Here is a 19,375-nt window from a genome sequence, read left to right as displayed (position 1 = left end):
GACCGGACTCTGCGTTTCCCTGAGAGACCTGTGGCTGAGCCTGTAGAAGATGGCCGCTGGAGACCTCTGAGGGGGCGTAGTCGGAGGGGTGTGGCATAAGAGATAGACCGTAATTAGACAATTTCTAGATAGACACCAAATGTTAGACAGTCAATAGTTAGACAGGGAAAAAAGTTAGACACAAACAAAAGTCAGACACATTAAAGTTAGACATGTAAAAAGTTCGACAGGTACATAAGGTAGACCGGGTCAAAAGTTCAACATGAAAATGGTCGACACAAAAGTGGTCGACAATTTTTTGTTTTTTAGCCCTAATCTTCACCCTAACCCTCCCCTTGGTGCCTAACCCTAACCGTGGGGCTAAGTGCCTAACCCTAAAAAAAAAAAAAAAAAGTGTTGACCATTTTTGTGTCGATCTTTTGACCCAGTCGATCTTTTGTACCAGTCAAACTTTTTACATGTCTAACTTTAGTGTGTCTGACTTTTGTCTGTATCAAACTTTTATCCCTAACTATTAACTGTCTAACATATGGTGTCTATCTAGACATTGTCTAATTACTGTCTGTCTATAGTCAAGAACCCTAGTCGGAAGTGGAGAGCAGCTTAGAGAAACTAGACCTCAGAAGAATGGCGCCCTGAGCTGAGGGACCGCTATAATAGGGAAAGCTGACCTCCCCATGCTGATTGTCAACCACTGGGATGCTGGATTCCCGCTCCATATGTACCCTGGTTGTCTAGTGGATCACGTGTTCAGAGCCAGTGTTCACCCTGAGGGAAGACTGCCCATCTGCGGGACAACACAAGTGGTGACCCACCTTACCTGTCTGCTCGGCCGGCGCTAGCAAGGTCCCCGGGATGCACACTGAGAGCACCTGGCGGAGTTGGCGTTTCGGCACCCGGAGGGGTGATGGAGCGGCCACACAGACATCCCGCGGAAAGTCTGCTGCTGCCCGCCAGGAGGAATAAATGCAAAATAAACAAAATCATAAAAATAAAAGCTTTTGGGCTGCTGAAGCAGCCCACTGTTATAATGATGACCCGACTCCGGCCGGGCACCGATGAAACTGAAGTGCCTCTGGCTCGGGGGCGGGGTATAGGGGGGGGGGGGGAAGGACCATTGCATCCTGAGAGCAAAGCTTTAACTGTTCGGTGCCCAGTCCTCAACCACCATCTACACCCCAAGGTCTACCTGTGGAGCCCTTATGGACCTAGATATTCAATAGCTAAAGATGTACTGTGGACTACCCATAATGTTGTCCAGGAAAGTGAGCAATATCCCTTAACATCATAAGCAGTATTATGGACAACCAGCATCTAGAGAGAACTGAATCACCCCCCATAGAATTTTATCTAGTGCTTTCCATTGCAAGAAACTATAAATACCGCTCAGCTATAACATCAAACCACTGACAGGTGATGTAAGTAACATATCTCATTACAATGGCACCTATTAGGCAGCAAGCAAACAGTCAGTTCTTGAAGTTGATGTGTTAGAAGCAGGAAAAATGGTCGAGCATAAGGGTCTGAATGACTTTGACAAGGACCAACTGACTAGACGGCAGGTCTTATGGGGTGTTCCTGGTATGCAGTGGTTAGTACCTACCAAAAGGGATCCACGGAAGGACAACTGGTGAACTGTTGATAAAGTCATTTTAATATTAAGGCTGATCGGTGTATATGAATCAGTATCTGGATGGTGATGTGGCAGCCATGGCTGTTTTTCACGTGCTGGGCAGTGATTGTTTGGAAGACTGTGAGGTGGGCTTCTAATGCAATTACTACACTATATTTCCCTGGACTAAGTGGCCTGTTCATATAGGAGACAACGATCCCCTCTCCTGGACAGGTTCAATATGAGAAAACTACACATGCCTAAAGGAAAATAAACAATACATCAAAATATTTGGACAGATTTAGATGCCCTGTATTATGCTCTCCTTTGCTATTTGCAGGTACTGGATAAGAAAATCATAACCTCTGAAATAAATTACTATTATAAAGAAGGTGACCAACACAAATCCAAGTTTGCGCAAAGCATGCAGTAGTCCAAAGAACCATGGGCCGGATTCAGCAAGGAACGCTCTCTTTCATCACCTACCCACTGAATGTGTTCCGCTATTAAACAACCAACAACTTTCTTATCACCGCTGATAAAGAGAAGGGTCTTAGTCCTGGAATGAAGACGAAGAGGAACCTGCTGGAAGCCCAAATCATTATCCACCATTTCTCTAATTTCTTCAACCTAGAGAAAAACAAATAGAATCTAACAATGTATTCTACCAAGAACAGGGTTATAGAATTTAGTAAGGTAAAGAACAGATAAAATTGTCCAAACTCAATAAGATGTACTATAACAGAAATAGGATGATTAATTGCAACACAGCTATAAAAGTGAACTTGTCACTTCAGGAGAAAGGGGATGGATTTTTTATATTTAAAGATTACTGATTTCTATAAAGAGTTCTACATTTTAAAATGGATCACCTACCCAGCATGAAAGGCTGCAATATGTAATGCCTAATATAAAAAGCAATATATGGGCTGCACAATCTCCCTCCCTATCCTAACCAGCAAGCACTTGAAGAGCTGACACACAGGAGACAACCAGGCAATAAAGAGACTCCATGGGGCCTGCTACAATTAGCATGCAGGTCTCTCCAGCACCAACCTTTCTACTGCACACAAACCAACTGCGCACTCCTTGCTGCACTAGAGCTAACAAAGAGGCCAGGGGCCGGCAGAGGGGAGTCCGTGCTGCCCAGACACCATTGAGCATAATGTACAACTTGGTACATCTCCTGGGTAAAATAATAATACATACACACACATATACATACATACACACACACACATATATATATATATATATATATATATAAGCATTGCACAGTACATAAGTTAGGTCCTTAGCTTGTACTGAAGTGATAGCTGATGTCTTAAAGTGCCCACACACATAGCGATATTTTACCCGATCTGGCCGATTCCGACGCATTGGAACGACTGATCGTGTAAAATATGGCCAAATCGTGAAGAAATCGCGAGTCCCCACTCACGATCACGATGCGCGTCCCCGCAGGTCGCACATCGCATCTTCAGATCTGCCGTGCAGTAGGGCAGATCTGACAATCTCAAGTCAGGATGCACTGGAGTAGTTAGGAGGCACGATAGATCATGTGTCCAATTGACAGCATTTTCAGACCAGATCGTGCGCAGGACTGCCAGGGAGCTCCCGGGGAGAGTTCAGGGGGAAATCGTACACATCGTGTGTTTGAGATCACATCGGTATGTGTGTGGACACCTTTAGGACTGGTTATTGAATTAGTAGCTTGGCTGTCTGTGTGTGGCAAGTACACTTCCAGGACAGATGAGAGTAATAACAAAAAGACAATTCTGCCTCTTATATCCTACTAGCAGTCTCACTGGCAAGTCCTATAGGCACCACAATGCCCCGCAGAAGCACAACTCCACTGTTCTGCCTTTGTGTATTACAAAAGGATACATCATTTATTAACATTTTTAAAGTTAAAAGGCAATTTAGCTGTTAAAATAACATTTCAATAAAGACAATTTCTGTTGCTGGCCCTCAGCATTACCTTTTTCAGTGCATATTTAGGGTCATCTGGCAACACCATAATTATTTTTCCATCTGGGTATTCGGCCACAATTCTTTCCTTCTTCCAGCCCTGGGCAAATCAAACCAAAAATAAATGTGCACACAAAATATTAGGTCTAGTGTATGATAGAAATATTTTGGAGAAAGGCCACAAGCAGAAGAATTCTTACCACATATTTGACGGCGCTGATGAACTGGTTATGAAATAGCATGTGTTGGGTCTCATCTTCAGGATTAGATGCGGTATATAGCATGCCACACACATTACAGGAGATGGCACCAAACCGCTTCTGGCCTGCATCCTGAGACAAGAATAAAGAAAGACTTCAATGACAAAAGCATGTAGATACCAGGCAGATTATGAAGAGGTATCCCATAAACATGCCATAAAACAGAGCAATCAATACTTTTGTAGGTGAAGATCATTAAAAATGAAACGTACTATAAGTCACTGAAAGTGCATTATTAGTGCCAAGTCTTCTGTCGCCAGCACCACTTACTTTACCAAATGTAGTGCCGTGGACCTGCGGATAACCTCAGCTGCTATGAACATAACTTGGTAGCCTATATTTCAAATAAAAGGGTCTTTCAATAGGCATACCCATTATTCGCTGTATTATACAAGGCACTAACAGCTAGCCGCGTCTTCTGCTAACCAACCAAATTCAACATGGCTCAGCTCACACCATAACAGGGGAGAACGGACACAGTGATAGCCTTAGGTAACCAGGAGGTCTCTGGGATATCAACTATTGGCAAATGCTAAATATAGCAGATAGTCGAGGTACCAAGTACTATTATTGGCAAAGGAGAGAACGTTGTAGCAATCATTTTTAAAATGGAAAGCTGCTTAACCATGGTATATGGTTAGTAGTCAGAATTAACGTACCTGGTTAATCATCGTACTTACTATGATGGGCTGATTGTTGCTATCCTTGTCATCTTCTTTCAGTTTCCTAATATCCTTCTGAATGCTCAGATCAGACGACGGAGGGTTGGATTTAGCAGCTGCCGAGCCGCTTTTCTCTGTATTCCTATAAAGTCAGCATCATAATCACACTCTGCTCTGTGCTGTATTATCCTCTATAGAAGACACAGAGTGAAAAGTGAGAAGGTACCAGCCAATCAGCTCCTAACTGCCATCTCACAGGCTGTGTTTGAAAAATGACAGTTGGGAGCTGATTGGCTGGCACCTTATCCTTTTCACTCTGTCTCCTAACACTGCTTAGTAAATAGACCCCTTAGTAAGCAACAGAAGAGGCTGGAAATATTCTCAGCTGCAATTGTTTAGGTAAAGTAATACTGCAGAATTACATTTTAACTATGATCAACAGTATAAATGTGACATTACTACACTACAATATGTTTTACTTCTCAATACAGGCCAATACTAGCATTTCCAAACCAAGTAAATCAGTATAGTAATGGTTATGATATCTGTACCTCCATTACCTCATACCCCCAAACTGCAAGTGCTCTCGATCCACTGATATCACACATTAAAAATGTGGTGTCACAGGCATTAAACATAACTGTGCAACCAGCCTTGTGAGATCATTCTACCGCTCTTCATAGTTGGGGTTTATTTGCTTTTAATCTCTGTGTGCGCATGTCCATTTTGTTGCTGAAAGCATCCTTAGTAATGTGTTTCACAAAGTATCTGGAAGTAATGTTTCGCTGCAACGCTTGCCATTTTGATACTGAAACACCCATACACAGTGTCTGCAGCATAAAGGCGTTAAATACAATGTTAGCACTTACCCCCGCTCAGCAGAAGCAGCCATCTGGTCTGTCAGCTGCTTGCCGTCACTGCCTGAAATAGATTTCAATAACCACAGCTCAGTTAGCAATTTTATCAATCATTCAAATCAACACCCTAGAATTGTTACATCTAAGGTCACCAGTCATTGCATTCATGTTATGATAAACAATTAAACAGTAAGGTTTTCAACGCCAGATGATTTTAATTTCCTGATTATATTAATTTTCTTTTCAGGCTCCATCTGTACTATTAAGACAGTGAAGGGCAGCAGGAAAATAGCTAATGCCTTCAACTGCAGTCCTACTACCTACTTCATCACTCTTCTTTGCTTTATGTCCAGCTCTTATTCTCTACTTTACGCCCAACAAGGCCCGGCTCTTAGTCTCAGCTCCATGCCGCATAGGGCCCGGCTCTTAGTCTCAGCTCCATGCCGCATAGGGCCCGGCTCTTAGTCTCAGCTCCATGCCGCATAGGGCCCGGCTCTTAGTCTCAGCTCCATGCCGCATAGGGCCCGGCTCTTAGTCTCAGCTCCATGCCGCATAGGGCCCGGCTCTTAGTCTCAGCTCCATGCCGCATAGGGCCCGGCTCTTAGTCTCAGCTCCATGCCGCATAGGGCCCGGCTCTTAGTCTCAGCTCCATGCCGCATAGGGCCCGGCTCTTAGTCTCAGCTCCATGCCGCATAGGGCCCGGCTCTTAGTCTCAGCTCCATGCCGCATAGGGCCCGGCTCTTAGTCTCAGCTCCATGCCGCATAGGGCCCGGCTCTTAGTCTCAGCTCCATGCCGCATAGGGCCCGGCTCTTAGTCTCAGCTCCATGCCGCATAGGGCCCGGCTCTTAGTCTCAGCTCCATGCCGCATAGGGCCCGGCTCTTAGTCTCAGCTCCACATCCCATAGTGACTATTTCTTAATTTCCGCTCCATGCCCCATAGGGCTCAGTTCTTATTCTCTGCACCCCATAGGAGTACTTTCCTCAACCTGCCCATAAGACCCAGCTCTTACTCTCTCCGCTCCATGCCCCAGCTCTTATTATAAGTTCCATGCCCCAAAGGGCCAAGCTACTATTCCCAGTTTATATCCTATGGGACCCAGCTCTTATTCTCTACATTATACTGCACCAAGCATGTGGTGCCTCTTTATATGAATGTATTGTTTTAACTTATTGTCTGATTCAGCACAGATCGCAATTGCAACTGTGTATGCAGAACGTCCGATTGTTGCGTACTGCGCATGCACCGCGATTATGGACACACTATAGAATCCATCACAGAGTGAGTGACAGGTTGTGAGCATTTGGGGGTGGTGACAGGGGAGTGGTTGCAGAAACGCAGGCATGCCTGTCCGTTTGAACGCCGTTGCATGGATACGCATAAATTAGCCACTGCGATTGCCTGCGCAGCCGGAGTACTCACTGCACTGCATGCGACGACACTTACAAGTTCTGAGACAAGTCAGAGCTGCTGTAATTGTGTGTGAGGGGCCAATGTTCTCCAATGTTACTGATGTATACGTAGGACAGCGAGGTATTACGAATGTGAGCAGGCAGTAGTAGGCATCTCTATGCTGGCAGACATTAGCATATTTTCGCAGCTTCATTGTGTGCAATTACGCAGCTGCAATAGCAGTTGCAATCCGTGCTGAATCAGGCCCTTTGTACTAAGATTATTGGTGCGTCTCCTATTTAAGGCTCTTATAAATGTATCAGGTTGACCACCACTGTTTTAAGCTATGCGCTTACAATTAAAATCTAAGGAATAGGAGTGAAAGAATGCCTATTCCCTTTAGGCCATTTTAGTTCCACACTTGTTTTGTATTGAAAACACTACATATGGAGTTTGTTTAGGACTGTAGTTGCAAGGTACTTTAATAATTGTCAGTTTTATCCACTTGTATAGCTCTGTGGAACCCTTGTGGCACCTTATAAAAATGATAAGATTATAATGTATACTTGATGTAAGGATACTATGGTGCCTGGGTGTTTATTATATGGTGACAGCTGTGGCATACTGTGAACAAAATGAAGTTTTTGGTGCATCAAATGGTGGTGACAATGCTTACAGATACACCGCATACCTCCTTCTTGCAACATAGGGCCGTATTCAATTAGTTTTGCATACGCGATAAAGTTTCGTCTGCCGGACTTTCCGCCTACATCGCGTATTTTAGCTGCGTACCTGCGATTTGCCCTATTCAATTCCAAAAGACGCGAAAACGGCGACACGCGATTTCAGAACAGGTGAAAAGTGGTGTCAGAATCTGGGAAATCAGCCTGAACCCCCCAAAAAGATGCAGAAACATTGGGGATCAATGTAGTAGTGCCCGATTAGTCCTAATAAAACTGTTTGGGGTACTTAAGTTCGCACAATTGCCACTAATTAGCGTATTTGCACAAGTGGTGAAGAATGGCATAAAGCAGTATTTTTGGGAGAAAGTAAAGTAGTCCTGGCAAATTTGGGGTACCTGAAAATGGGTGAAAGCATATTTTAATTAGGGATGTGCAGGCTCGGATAGGTTCGAGTTTGCACGTGGAGTTCGGATTTTTCCCTCCAAAAAAACGGAACTCAGAACGAGGCAAAACGTCATCTTACATGGACGAACATCATCATTCCTGGACAAAAGACAAGGAATGATGATGTTCGTCCATGTAAGATGACGTTTTGCCTCGTTCTGAGTTCCGTTTTTTTGGAGGGAAAAATCCGAACTCCACGTGCAAACTCGAACCTATCCGAGCCTGCACATCCCTAATTTTAATGTCTCCAAAGTGCAGTTTTAATAAATGCGAATTTCCATCCTCATAAAAGCACCTGCAATCCCAAAAACACTTGACGCCTTCTTAGTGCACCCCCAGAACCTTATTTCGCTAGTTTGCGAACTTGAACCCCCACTTTGTGCTTTTTTAACCCAAATTCAAAGTGCTTTTTTGGGGTGTTCTTAAGGTTTTTGGGGAATTTTTTTACGCAGTTGTCCATTGGGGTTCCCCACCTTTGCACCCCAAAACAATAAATGTGCACTTCTTTCCTCCTGCTATTCAGAGGCGAATCTTTTTTGCCTATTACACTGCATTGACTTTCCGTGTAGGCGAAAAGCGGATGGAATTGAATACGGTGATAAGTTTCCGCCTGGTGAAAAGTCGCAATCGGTGATACCTTTTCGCAGACCTCGGCTTTTTGGTTCTAATTGAATACGGCCTATAGTGTGAGACACTCCTACACAATCCAAAAGGCGAAGTATCCCTTCTCCCAGAGAACGTGCAGTCCTCTTTCTAACATGGTCTGAGAAACAAAAGCACACCCCATACCCATGCAAATGCACACACACACACGCATGTGAACCGGGCAGTGAGATCAGGTGTTAATACCACAGTGATATATCGTTTCATTTAATGAAATTACAATACATCTTAAATGAGGCAAACGTTCTAAAATCTTTTCATTAATGATATAAAATTCATTGTTCCTATGAATTTAGAGCAAAAAGAAATCATTGCATTACAATGGAATTTACCCTTTGTGAGTGGTTAATTATAATATCAATTAATGAATGGTTATTAGCATATTTGCCTCACTATTAGACCATCAGTAATACCAGAGACGTAGCTGAGAAATAAACAATGCGAAACCACCTAGTATAGTAGTTAAACAGTGAAAAAAATAATTTTAAGTCTGCAAGTGGACTTCAATGCGAGGAAACCGTAATTGACTTTGTATACCTGTAACTGGCATTACTGTAGGCCTACAAGCAAACTGAATTTTCAGCAACAGATAATGTACCTGTTTATGAAACCACCTATAAGAAGCCTACAGGCTGCCCATCCACTAGAAGACAGGCAAAAGACTGCACGATTACGACATTGTAATAGTGCAGTCGTTTGTCAGTCTGTGATGTACCTACACTTAACGAGCAGTCGTTCAGTGTAGGAACATTAATCATCTACTAAAATGCTCAACCTGACGTTATCGTCAGGTTGTACAGCATGTTCGCCCGATGATAGAGGTCTTAAAACAACCAGCGGGAGCGCGCATCGCTGGTCATTTTAGACATTTTATTGAACGATTTGCAAACGATTAATGAACGATTTCGTTATCGCTCAATTTAATTACCTAGTGGTTGGGCAGCTAAAGGATTTGCCTGAATTGATAGAGCTATACATGAGTTTACTGTCACTTACATTGTGCCTCTGGTGGCTTGAACTCTGGGGAAGAAGAGGATCCTGAAGGTTTTTTCATTGGAGAATTTTCTGGACTTGACTCCAAGTGCAACCTAAACCCCTACCAAAAAAGATGAGCAACACATACCATAATTATTACCATTTACATTTTTATAAAATCCTTTTCACAGTCTACTGGGGGACACTGGATTACCATAGGATAAAGGGGGTGGCATAAAATTCAAGCTCCTCTCACTCTATACCCTATTGGATAACCGAGAGCTGCAGTATTTGTCTAATAAAACCCCAAAATATAGTCCAGGAGTAAATAAGGGGCAAAGGAGAAAAACAACAATCCTAACAAGGACAACAATGAAAAATATCTAATGCAAGTATGAGTATCAGATACACTCTAAAATCCATTAGGGGACACTCGATTATTAGGAGAACAACCCAAAGCTGTCACTAAGGGAGTGTATGCCTTAAAGCTGCAGTGCAGAGCACCTTCCACCTAAAACTGGCATATTTGTTAGCAAAAGTATTACATTTGTACAATTTGCTAAAATGGGCATCTACAATTTGGAGGTCACTTGGCATGTCCAGCTTCAATAAGCCACCTGTGAAGATTGCTAACAAGAAGACAGTCTTCCAGGTAAGGAATGCAAACTGCACTGAATCCAATGGTACGAAAGGAAGGTGATGCAAAGCTATCACAGTTTGTGATCCCAAGGAGCTACTGGGGTGGCGGGATGGAGACTGCACTACAGATAAAATAAAAAAGCTATATTCTCTCACTAAAAGAAAATCAAAAGGCCCAAGACCTAAACTTAAAAACACCATTTTGAGACCATCTTCCAGAAACAGCAACAGGTCCAAGCAAGTGGTAGGAAACATATTTGCTTCAAACCAGACAGTCTAGATCCTCCACAGGTTGTGGTAATTCCTGGCCAAAACATGGTTTTGAACCATGAGCATGGCTTGAACCACATTGTCAGAAAAACCCTTTGTAAGCCAAGGTAAACTATGGGGATGCAAAGGGCTGGTCTTAAGTGACTGAGCCTTGAAAGCACACGCCACCCTAGATCAAATTAAGTGTACAGAATTTATGTGCAACAAGACTTTCTGGGTCAAGTCTGGCACCACCAGAATACAATCTCTTCTCCTTTATGAACATAAAGAAGTACTGCCCTCAGAGGGAACAGTTCAGATGGAAGCTCCAAGGAACCAACACAGTGTCCACTAGAAATGTATGTGAATCCATCAGAAGGGGGGGTTGGTTTAACAAAGATGAGGTTTTTTTGACATCATACTCAAGCCTACAGATCTCAAAAGGAGAACGTATCATTTAAAGTCTGACACCTCGTTGTGCAATGGGGATGAAAGTAGCAAAACAGATGGGGAGAAAAGAAATCTCATTCGCCTACAGACTGAAAACTTAGCTTAACCAGTTCAGGACCAAATAGGACCTCGCCAAAGTATGGAAGAAACTGTAGAGTCTTCTTGTACGAAGCAAGATTGCACGATGTGCCAAGATTACAGAGGCTGAAATTCTTGTCCCATATAAACTGCATTCAGAGGCCTTATGGATATACTCCACCAGTATTAGAAAAACAGATTTTTGTCTGTCAGAATTAGACCACCTCTCCAAAACTTCCTGTCCCAAACCAAAGCTGAACTGGATGCAAGGGACTTCCCTGTCGCTGTTTAAACAATCTTAAGGGAAGCTTCAATATTCGTATCTGTTATATTACATTAAGGAAGCAGTGTTCGGAATCAGTATGGTGCTGGTTTTAAAGAGGCAAAATATCAGAGAATCCCCCCTTAGGCATGGACTCCCATTTAGCTGGAATCTCTCTAAAAAGAGGATATAGACATTGAAGTTTTCCGATATCCAGCAGATTGCAATCAGCTTTCTCTAAGCTTCAGAAAAAAGGTTCTATAATTGAGCCGAAACAGTTTGTCTATTTAAATAGTGAAGTATGCGGAATGTCTGATGAATAGCTGTCCCTGAGTGTCTGTGGAATCATCCAGAAGCTTAGCTTCTGTGGACTTGAAGTGGAGGTGACAGTATTAATCCATTATAAGGAAGAAGACGGCACCCAAAGATCCTGCACTGACTATACCAGGCCCTGAGACCCAGCTACGTCGTTAGATGCCATCGAGGTGGAGGACTGGCCAGAGACTACATTAGGAACAATGTCACTTCCAGAGGATTCAAAGAAGAGAAGAGAGGAGGAAGAACACCTTCTCAGCTGATAAGGGTGTGCTGCAAGTTGTGTATGCTCTGCAATAGCCTAAGTCAAGGTACTAGTATATACGCAATGACATCTTTGCTACTGTCCCTCCTGCAGGCTTAACCCTGGACAAACTCTTTTAGAAACAAAGACAAGGTCTGGACAGGTGCAGTGGCACAACCAATGTGGAGTTGCAAAAGACACAGGCCAGAGAATGGAATAAGTGTACAGAAAAACCCAGCACCACATTACAACTCACCACTGCTTCCGGATGAGTGGGAACACAGAGAAAAGGAGGTGCTGCTGTCTGCTATATCTGTTCTTGTGGGCTTGCCAAATGGGCAGTCACACCAAGGAGGAGATTTCAATGGCTAGAACCTCTCCCAAGAGCACAGTATCAGAATGATAGTAGCTGCCCAAAGGACAGCTATCTTAGCTAACCGTATAACTAGTACAGGACTGCCATGTCAGCACCCTGCCTCACCGGTGCAGGGGCTTAACTGCGCCGGCTAAAACCCTGGCACCACACTACAGGAAGAACGAGAAGCCACTTACCTTACTGCCAACGTCAGTCTCAGCCCAATGGCAACAGGAGGCACAGAGGAGTGTATAGTCACTCCCTGCAGCAGCAAGGACCACCCCTTCTTCCCATAACACCTTTACAGCCAGCCCCAGGCATCTGGAACTGCACTTGAGAGATTACAATAATATATAGGAAAGTACAAATAAAGTGGCTGCCATGAAACAAGCACCCAGCTCCAGCGAGCACTTAACAAAGCTGAGGTTCCCAGGCAGCCAATAAGGTATAGAGGGAAAGGAGCTTGTGTTTTTTTTTTTCGCCTTAACATCGAAAGTGACAAGCTTCCTGTACCCCAATGTAATCCAGTGTCCCCCAGAAGATGTTGGAAAAAAAAACAAAAACTAGACTGCATGAAATAGAAGAAAAAATTAAACAAAGCCATTAAGCCATGTGGTGCATCCTGTAAAACAGTTCTATATATTGCCAGGTGACAAGTTACATCAGGGATACCTTCAAAACAACAGCTTCATATACAGTTGTCTGCAACCAGTTTCCTAAATTAAACAGTGGGAAATCTACAAAATACATTTTCCAACAGTACAAGCAAAAGTTCTATAGTTACCTCATCAAGTGCTATTTCAAGCTCGTGCTTTATATGGTTCTCCAATAAGCCATTTTCTGTAGATGGCTTCTCCGGTAGATTTTTATGTCCCATTGCCTGGAAAGTATGGTTCTTCACCCTTTCCGATAAAATTGTTTTATTTAACTTAATGTGCGTTGTCAATGTTGCATCAGCCTTCTTATTTGAGCTTTTGGGGGAATTTAAGCTGTCAGGCACCGACTGTCCTACTTTAGAGACTTTTGCTTTAATCATCTCAAGATTGGGAAGTACGGCTTGATTTCGGAGCACCTTATTTTGAGCAAAGTTATTTTTTAGTTTTATTTTGCTCCACTTGGAAGGACTTGCTTTTTGCTCGAGCTTACGTTTCATGTTTGATGGTTTTCTGCTCGGGAAGAAACGTTTGAATTGGCTTACTGGACTTTCTTCAGCAGGTGGTGGTGGTAAAACCTCCACCGGGCTGTGCTCTTGGCTCTCCGCAAGCTTGTCCATAGTGACAGAATATGTAGCACAAGGAACCGCTTTTGCAACTTCTACTGTATCGGATTCTATTTCTCCTGCTATTTCATTGCACAATTCCAAAATACTAATTCTCTTACATTTCTGGTCATCCTCAGTAGGTGTGACCTTTTTATTTTTATCATCCGTTGCTTTAGCATCTTTCTGCTTTTTTACTTTGTTACTTGCCCTCTTGACTACAGGTTTAAGCCTCTCTCTCTTGCTCTTTAAAGGCAATGTAGATAATACTGCTTTAACTTTATTTTTGCCTTTAATCGTTTTAGAACTACTACATGGTTCAGCTTTCTTTTTAATTGCAATTTCTTTCTTTATAGTGCCACTGGAGGTTATTCCAGACTGTATTGCTATCTCCACTTGAGCAACATTTTTTGGCTTTGTTTTGCTTCTAACTTTTGCATCATCTTTATTCTGTCTTGTTCTTAATACTGACTTTTTACAGACATCTATTTGTGCACTTTCTGGCTTAGTTTTATAATTAGGTTTCTTTTTAGACAAAGACAAAATTACTGTTTGAAGCTGTAATTGTTTTGATGGTTTATCTCCTGCCCTACGTGAACTGGGCAACTTCAGAGCAGCAGGCGGTGGCTTCACAGATTCTTTTTTACAGTTTAATTTTGTTTTTGTGTCAGCTGATTTTACAATGGATGCTCGCTGCTTCACATTTACAGCAGTTTGTTTATTTCTGCTAACACCTCTTTGAGATTGTTGTTTCGATTTCAGTTGCTTATTACCCTGCTTTGCTTTGTTTTGTGTGGTTTTGCCTATCTTCTTGGCCTCTCTCTTTACAGGTACAGATTTCAAAACTCTCTTATTTGGGGTTTTTGTGATGCCATTCTTCTTCACACTCTCAGTTTTAACATGTTTTAAAGGTGGGCGTTTGCTAGCATTTTTGATTGTTTTAGTTTTTTTATCTTGTGCAGATGATCCTCTTGCCTCTGTTTTGTAGACGCGGGATTGAATATTCTTCTGTGCTTTTGAAGCATTGTTAGAGGATTTCTGAGTATTTCTTTTTAAAGAATTCAAGTCTTTGGCTAAACGTAGAACTTTCTCCTTGGCAGGCACATTTTTTTTGGTAACTTTTACATTTGTGTTTTTTTTCTCCTTCCGTCCAACTTGTAACGGAGATGACTGCAATTTCTTTATGGCTTTGTTTGCGGATACTTTTGTGGTTTTTTTCTTTTGGGTTGAACACTGGTTGGATTTAGATTTGTTTGTAACACCATTTCTCGTTCTAGACGAGACAGAAGGAAATTCACTTTCTTCCTTAAGTTTCTGACGTTTTGCAGTGGTTCCTGGCAAAGAGGACTTCCGTTTTTGTGAGGTCATCACTGAAAGAATATAGGAGTCATAAATTGGACATTCAATGAGCAACGCAGGACAACGTTAGGTACAAGATGCCGGCACTCGGAACCCTGGTGGTCAGAATCCCGGTACCGGCATACCGACAGGGTGGGGATATCGACACCTGTCAGTAAGTATCCTAACCCTACCTCCCGGCACCCTAAACCCAAGCTCCCATCCAGTGCCTAAACCTAAGCCTCCCCTTAACAACAAAACTTACTGTCGGGATCCCGATGGTCAGGATTCTGACTGGTGTTGGGATTCTGGCGACGGCATCCCGACAGACCGGGATTTTATCTACCTCCCGTAGGATAAACATACCAAAAGCACTACACATTGGACAAAGGAATAATGCGCTATATTTCATAATTAAAATATTATCCCTTTTGAAATTTCACACAGGCCCAACTGCCAAGACAAAATAGTAATTTCTATTACATCATTCATGTCAAGTTACCATTTGAAAGACACATGCTACAAAAAATGCATTTTTTTTTTTAATTATTATATTCACACCGCAGTTTTTTTTTTAAACTAGAAAAAAAAAACCTTTAGGTTAAAGTTGAAAATATATTTCCACCGCACAGAGATAAAAAGCTTTGGAGGGCTGCCCCTACATTCACTTAGCCTGCCTTCGTGTGCTGGGTACACACTTTTCGATACATCACTCACTCTATCAACGAGCAATATGTCACAAGTGTATTGGCAGGTGTGTACACCCGATATGCCTGTGAACAACATCGTTCACAGACATATCAGGTCAGTGCGGCAGCACAGCTGACGCAGATTTATCTCGTAGATATATCGGTACATCTGGCTGCGTGTACAGGCGACCAGCCAACCGCCCGTACACTGATTGCAGGACCTGCAGACACTGATATCTAAACAGGGTGGGCAAATTTAAATGACCCCCCATTTGTGATGTCAGATCAAACGTATCGAGCGGCTGATTGGTAAGCTATACACACTTACCAATCGGCCGCTCAGGCCGGTCTGCTGACCGATTCGTCATCCTAGAGTGTAGCCAGCATTAGACACTTAAGAGGGAATTCCATTGATTGTGATGTTGAATAGCCCCGGATTTATTCAACTGACCGTAATGTTAAGCCAACTAAGGAGGATTTCAGCTCGCGCCCTTCTAAGGACAGAGCAGAAATCCAACTAAAGTGCCTGCCGTGATGTTGTTTTATAGCTTAGCGCGGAGCTAATAGCATCCCAGCCGGCACTTAAGTCCAAACATGACGGTTCTCACGACTAAACACGCTAACTGGCATTCCAAGTCTTAAGTGCTTCTTGTCGGACTTAAGAGCGCGCTGTTAAATCCGATTAGAAGCACTTAAGTCGATTAATTGAGTAGCTCCTGGACCTCCTTCCCAGGGCTATTCAACATCACAATCAATTGAATCGCCCCCTTAGGGGAAGATGTATCAAGCAGAGACGTAGGCCAGTGAAGTTGCCTGTAGCAACCAATCAGCGTCCAGCTAACATTTATCAAGTACATGCTATAAAATGAAAGGTAGAATCTGATTGGAACCACTGTTTAGGAGGCATGACATCTCCCCATTAGGGACTCATTTAGCAGCATCAGGTCATTCTTTGCATTGTCGCATGATCTACTGTAATGCACAGCAGATTGGACAATGTGATGAACAACCATGTGATCGGGCGTACACACTATACGATCTGTACTATATATAATTCTGATTTGCATCAGAACGATATATATCGCATAGTGTGCGCCTAGCTATACTCCTAACTCTAAGGGGGGAGATGTACTAAGTCTACTGTAGCAGCAATCAGCCTGCTAATTACTTACTCCATGTCCCACCTGTATATATGTATTAGCAGTGCCCAGTGTCACTGACTAGCAGCGGTCACTAAGTGATCCTGGTGAATTGGTAATTAGTAACCAGTCTGGGCCAAGAACTCAATTTATTTTCCCTGCCAAATTGTGCCAAGTGTATTCCAGCTGTACACTATGATACTGCCTTAAGGGGACCATACATCTACAATGAATTGCCCGTTCTGTCGACATTGGGGTCGAGGGAATCAGGGAAATCCATCACAGTGAACAATTTTGATTCTGACCTGAAAATAGTCTGAATCGGTGAGTCGTGATTTTTATCATGCTTTTTTTCCCCCCAATCCGTCGTCGGATGACAAATCATCGATGTCTGCGGATCAGTGTTATTGATCACCGTGTCCGAAGAACGGGGAATCAAGCTATAGATGTATGGCTCGCATTAGGTATTCTACTAATGAAAGAGAGACCCAGAAAACATGTCCCTGGGTGGCACTATTCATACCCCTTGAGAATAGCAGGGCACTAGCTGCTGTTGAGTCTACTTGAAATGATCTTCAAAAAGTAGACAACTCTTAGGGGTATTCAATATGAAACGTTAACTTCACTGTCGAAGTTAACGTTTCATATCGGAGTTTTTACCTGCGTTAAAGTATCGGTGCGCTCCCGCTTATACCCGTATTCAATATAAAATTAACGAAAACGGGAAATTACGAAGTTGGATTTGTGTAAAGTTATGAATTTTTCCTTAAAAAAATTGTAAGACCCCCTAAAGTAGTAAAAACATGGGGAAAGACTATGGGTACCCCCGTCTTAGCCTTTAATTGAAAGTCGGGGATTTAAATAGCCGCAGCAGGTGTTTTTTTCCGACATTGAAGAAGTGATGCAGAGGAGCACTTAGGTTATTTTTTTCCTTTTTTAAGTGGTCCCATCAAATTGGGGTACATGAAAATGGGTACTAGCATATTTTTATGTCCCTAAAGTAAGTTTTTAAAAAATTCTGCATTTGTGCACCTGCCGCTATAATTCTATTCTAGAAAACACCTGCCGCATACTTGCAGAATAGCCCTGAACCTATTTCCCTATTGTTAAACAATTTTTTCCCATTTTTTTTTTTTACCCCAATTTTAAAATTAATTTTTTGGGGTGTCCCTATTTTTTTAAAAAAACTTTTTTTGACACAGTTCTTTTTTAAATGTCATTCCCAGGGGTGCAGGCTATTTTTTTTAAGCCTGCACCCCTAAACCCCAATTCTGCACTTATTTACGACACCTATTCAATGGTGAAAAGTTATCCCCGTTATTTATCAAAGACTTTTCAAAACTGCGATAAGTCTTTGAAATTGAAAACGGTTTAAAAGTAAAACCTGCGATGACGTCATACTCCGATATTAATGCAAAAACGATGTTATCGCACCCATATTGAATACCCCTGTCTGTGTGCTAAACATAGGGGACATGAATGTAAAGAACAAATTGCAAAAAAAAAAATGCTGCTTTAAATCTAATTTAGCAAGAATTTTGACAAAATCGCTTTATATGACTTTCACCCTATCATTTTATCTCATACGGGTACATAGTTTTATGGGCAGAATATTTTTTTTTACACTATTTTGTTCTTTTATACAAGCCTAAGCTGCAAATATGCTACTAGTGATCAATCACTTTCCTTCCCACTGGAAACAACCCCTTAGTGCAGTGGTTCCCAAAATCGGTCCTCAAGGAACCCTAAAAGTGCAGGATTTAAGAATATCCATGACTGAGCAGATGGTTAAATCAAATTTAATTAGTAACCTATGCTCAAGCATGTACATACTTAAATCCTGGACTGTTATGGTGCCTTGAGTGTACTGTCATTCTACCTGTGCTTCCATATACTCTGAATAACCTGTTACTCAGACCAGTGTAATACCCTGCGTAACCTTTTACTTAGACCTCTGTGCGATGCTCTGCAGTTCTGCCTGGCTATAATAAAAAGCCAATTTATGAAGCGCAACATAATAAACCGGATCACACCACGCCAGGAGCAAGATGATGGCATTACTGTGCAAGTGGCTGTGTCTGCGTCCCATCGGGGCTATCCTGACACCATGGATGGGGACATACAGCAGCTGTATGCGCCGTGCACCATATAGCTACACAGCACTACAGCTACACGCAGTACACATACTAGGTTGACAGGGATGCAGTGACCCGGAGGAAAGCCCACAGCCCACTCTCTAGCAGTGTCACTTACCGGCCTGAGGGGGGAGTAATCGAGTCTCCGTCTTCTCTGCTCATCGGGCCCTGCTTCCTTCCTATAGCAACAGTCTAATGACTCCTGGTCAGGGAACAACCGCGGCCGGGCCGGCTGACTGATGGGAGACACCAGAGCGGACATACACACACACAGCGAGAGAGCCGGCTTCGGACACACAGGAGAAAAACTTCCCGGGAGGAGCAGCGCAGCGTCAGAGAAACCGTCTGGCGCATGCGCAGTGCCCGTCTCCCGCATCCTCCGCCCTCACTGCGTCTCAAGCCTCGTTTCCACTGTAATTCCAGGACCGGCTCCCCTGCGTCAGTACACGTGGTGGTGTTGGATGTCACTGCGCGGCCAGTGGTGATTGGTGGGGAACGTCACTATAAGGCTCGCTGTCTATAGACTCAGGAGACGAGTTATGTGTAGATTATAGGGGTCCCTACTGCTGCTGGCACAGGATCTAGTTATTAATCTACATATCTATCTATCTGGGAAAAATAAATGATTTACGCAACACAGTATCCGCTTGGAAGTGGATAGATCACCTTCCGTTTTAAGGGCCTGATTCAGAGCCGCTCGTAAGCG

General features: G+C 42.9%; 1 protein-coding gene across 1 annotated transcript in view; it reads right to left on the bottom strand.

Annotated features, from left to right (window-relative positions):
* Positions 1–19,046, bottom strand: part of ESCO1 (establishment of sister chromatid cohesion N-acetyltransferase 1) — a 35,404-nt gene extending 16,358 nt beyond the window's left edge. Inside the window, exons 1-8 of the mRNA XM_088469619.1 lie at positions 18,788–19,046; positions 12,895–14,738; positions 9,540–9,639; positions 5,375–5,426; positions 4,524–4,647; positions 3,784–3,915; positions 3,594–3,683; positions 2,099–2,242 (exon numbers count right to left, since the gene is read on the bottom strand). Of these exons, the coding sequence (XP_088325745.1) occupies positions 2,099–2,242; positions 3,594–3,683; positions 3,784–3,915; positions 4,524–4,647; positions 5,375–5,426; positions 9,540–9,639; positions 12,895–14,736 (2,484 nt within the window). The 5' untranslated portion in view covers positions 14,737–14,738; positions 18,788–19,046. The remainder of the gene's footprint in view (positions 1–2,098; positions 2,243–3,593; positions 3,684–3,783; positions 3,916–4,523; positions 4,648–5,374; positions 5,427–9,539; positions 9,640–12,894; positions 14,739–18,787) is intronic.
* Between the last annotated feature and the right edge of the window lie 329 nt (positions 19,047–19,375).

Source organism: Taudactylus pleione, unplaced genomic scaffold (assembly GCF_031769625.1).
Source record: "Taudactylus pleione unplaced genomic scaffold, aTauple2 ptg000093l, whole genome shotgun sequence".
Taxonomy (NCBI): domain Eukaryota; kingdom Metazoa; phylum Chordata; class Amphibia; order Anura; family Myobatrachidae; genus Taudactylus; species Taudactylus pleione.
The sequence above is the reverse complement of the archived record's forward strand: the minus strand, read 5'-3'. Positions and strand labels throughout refer to the sequence as shown.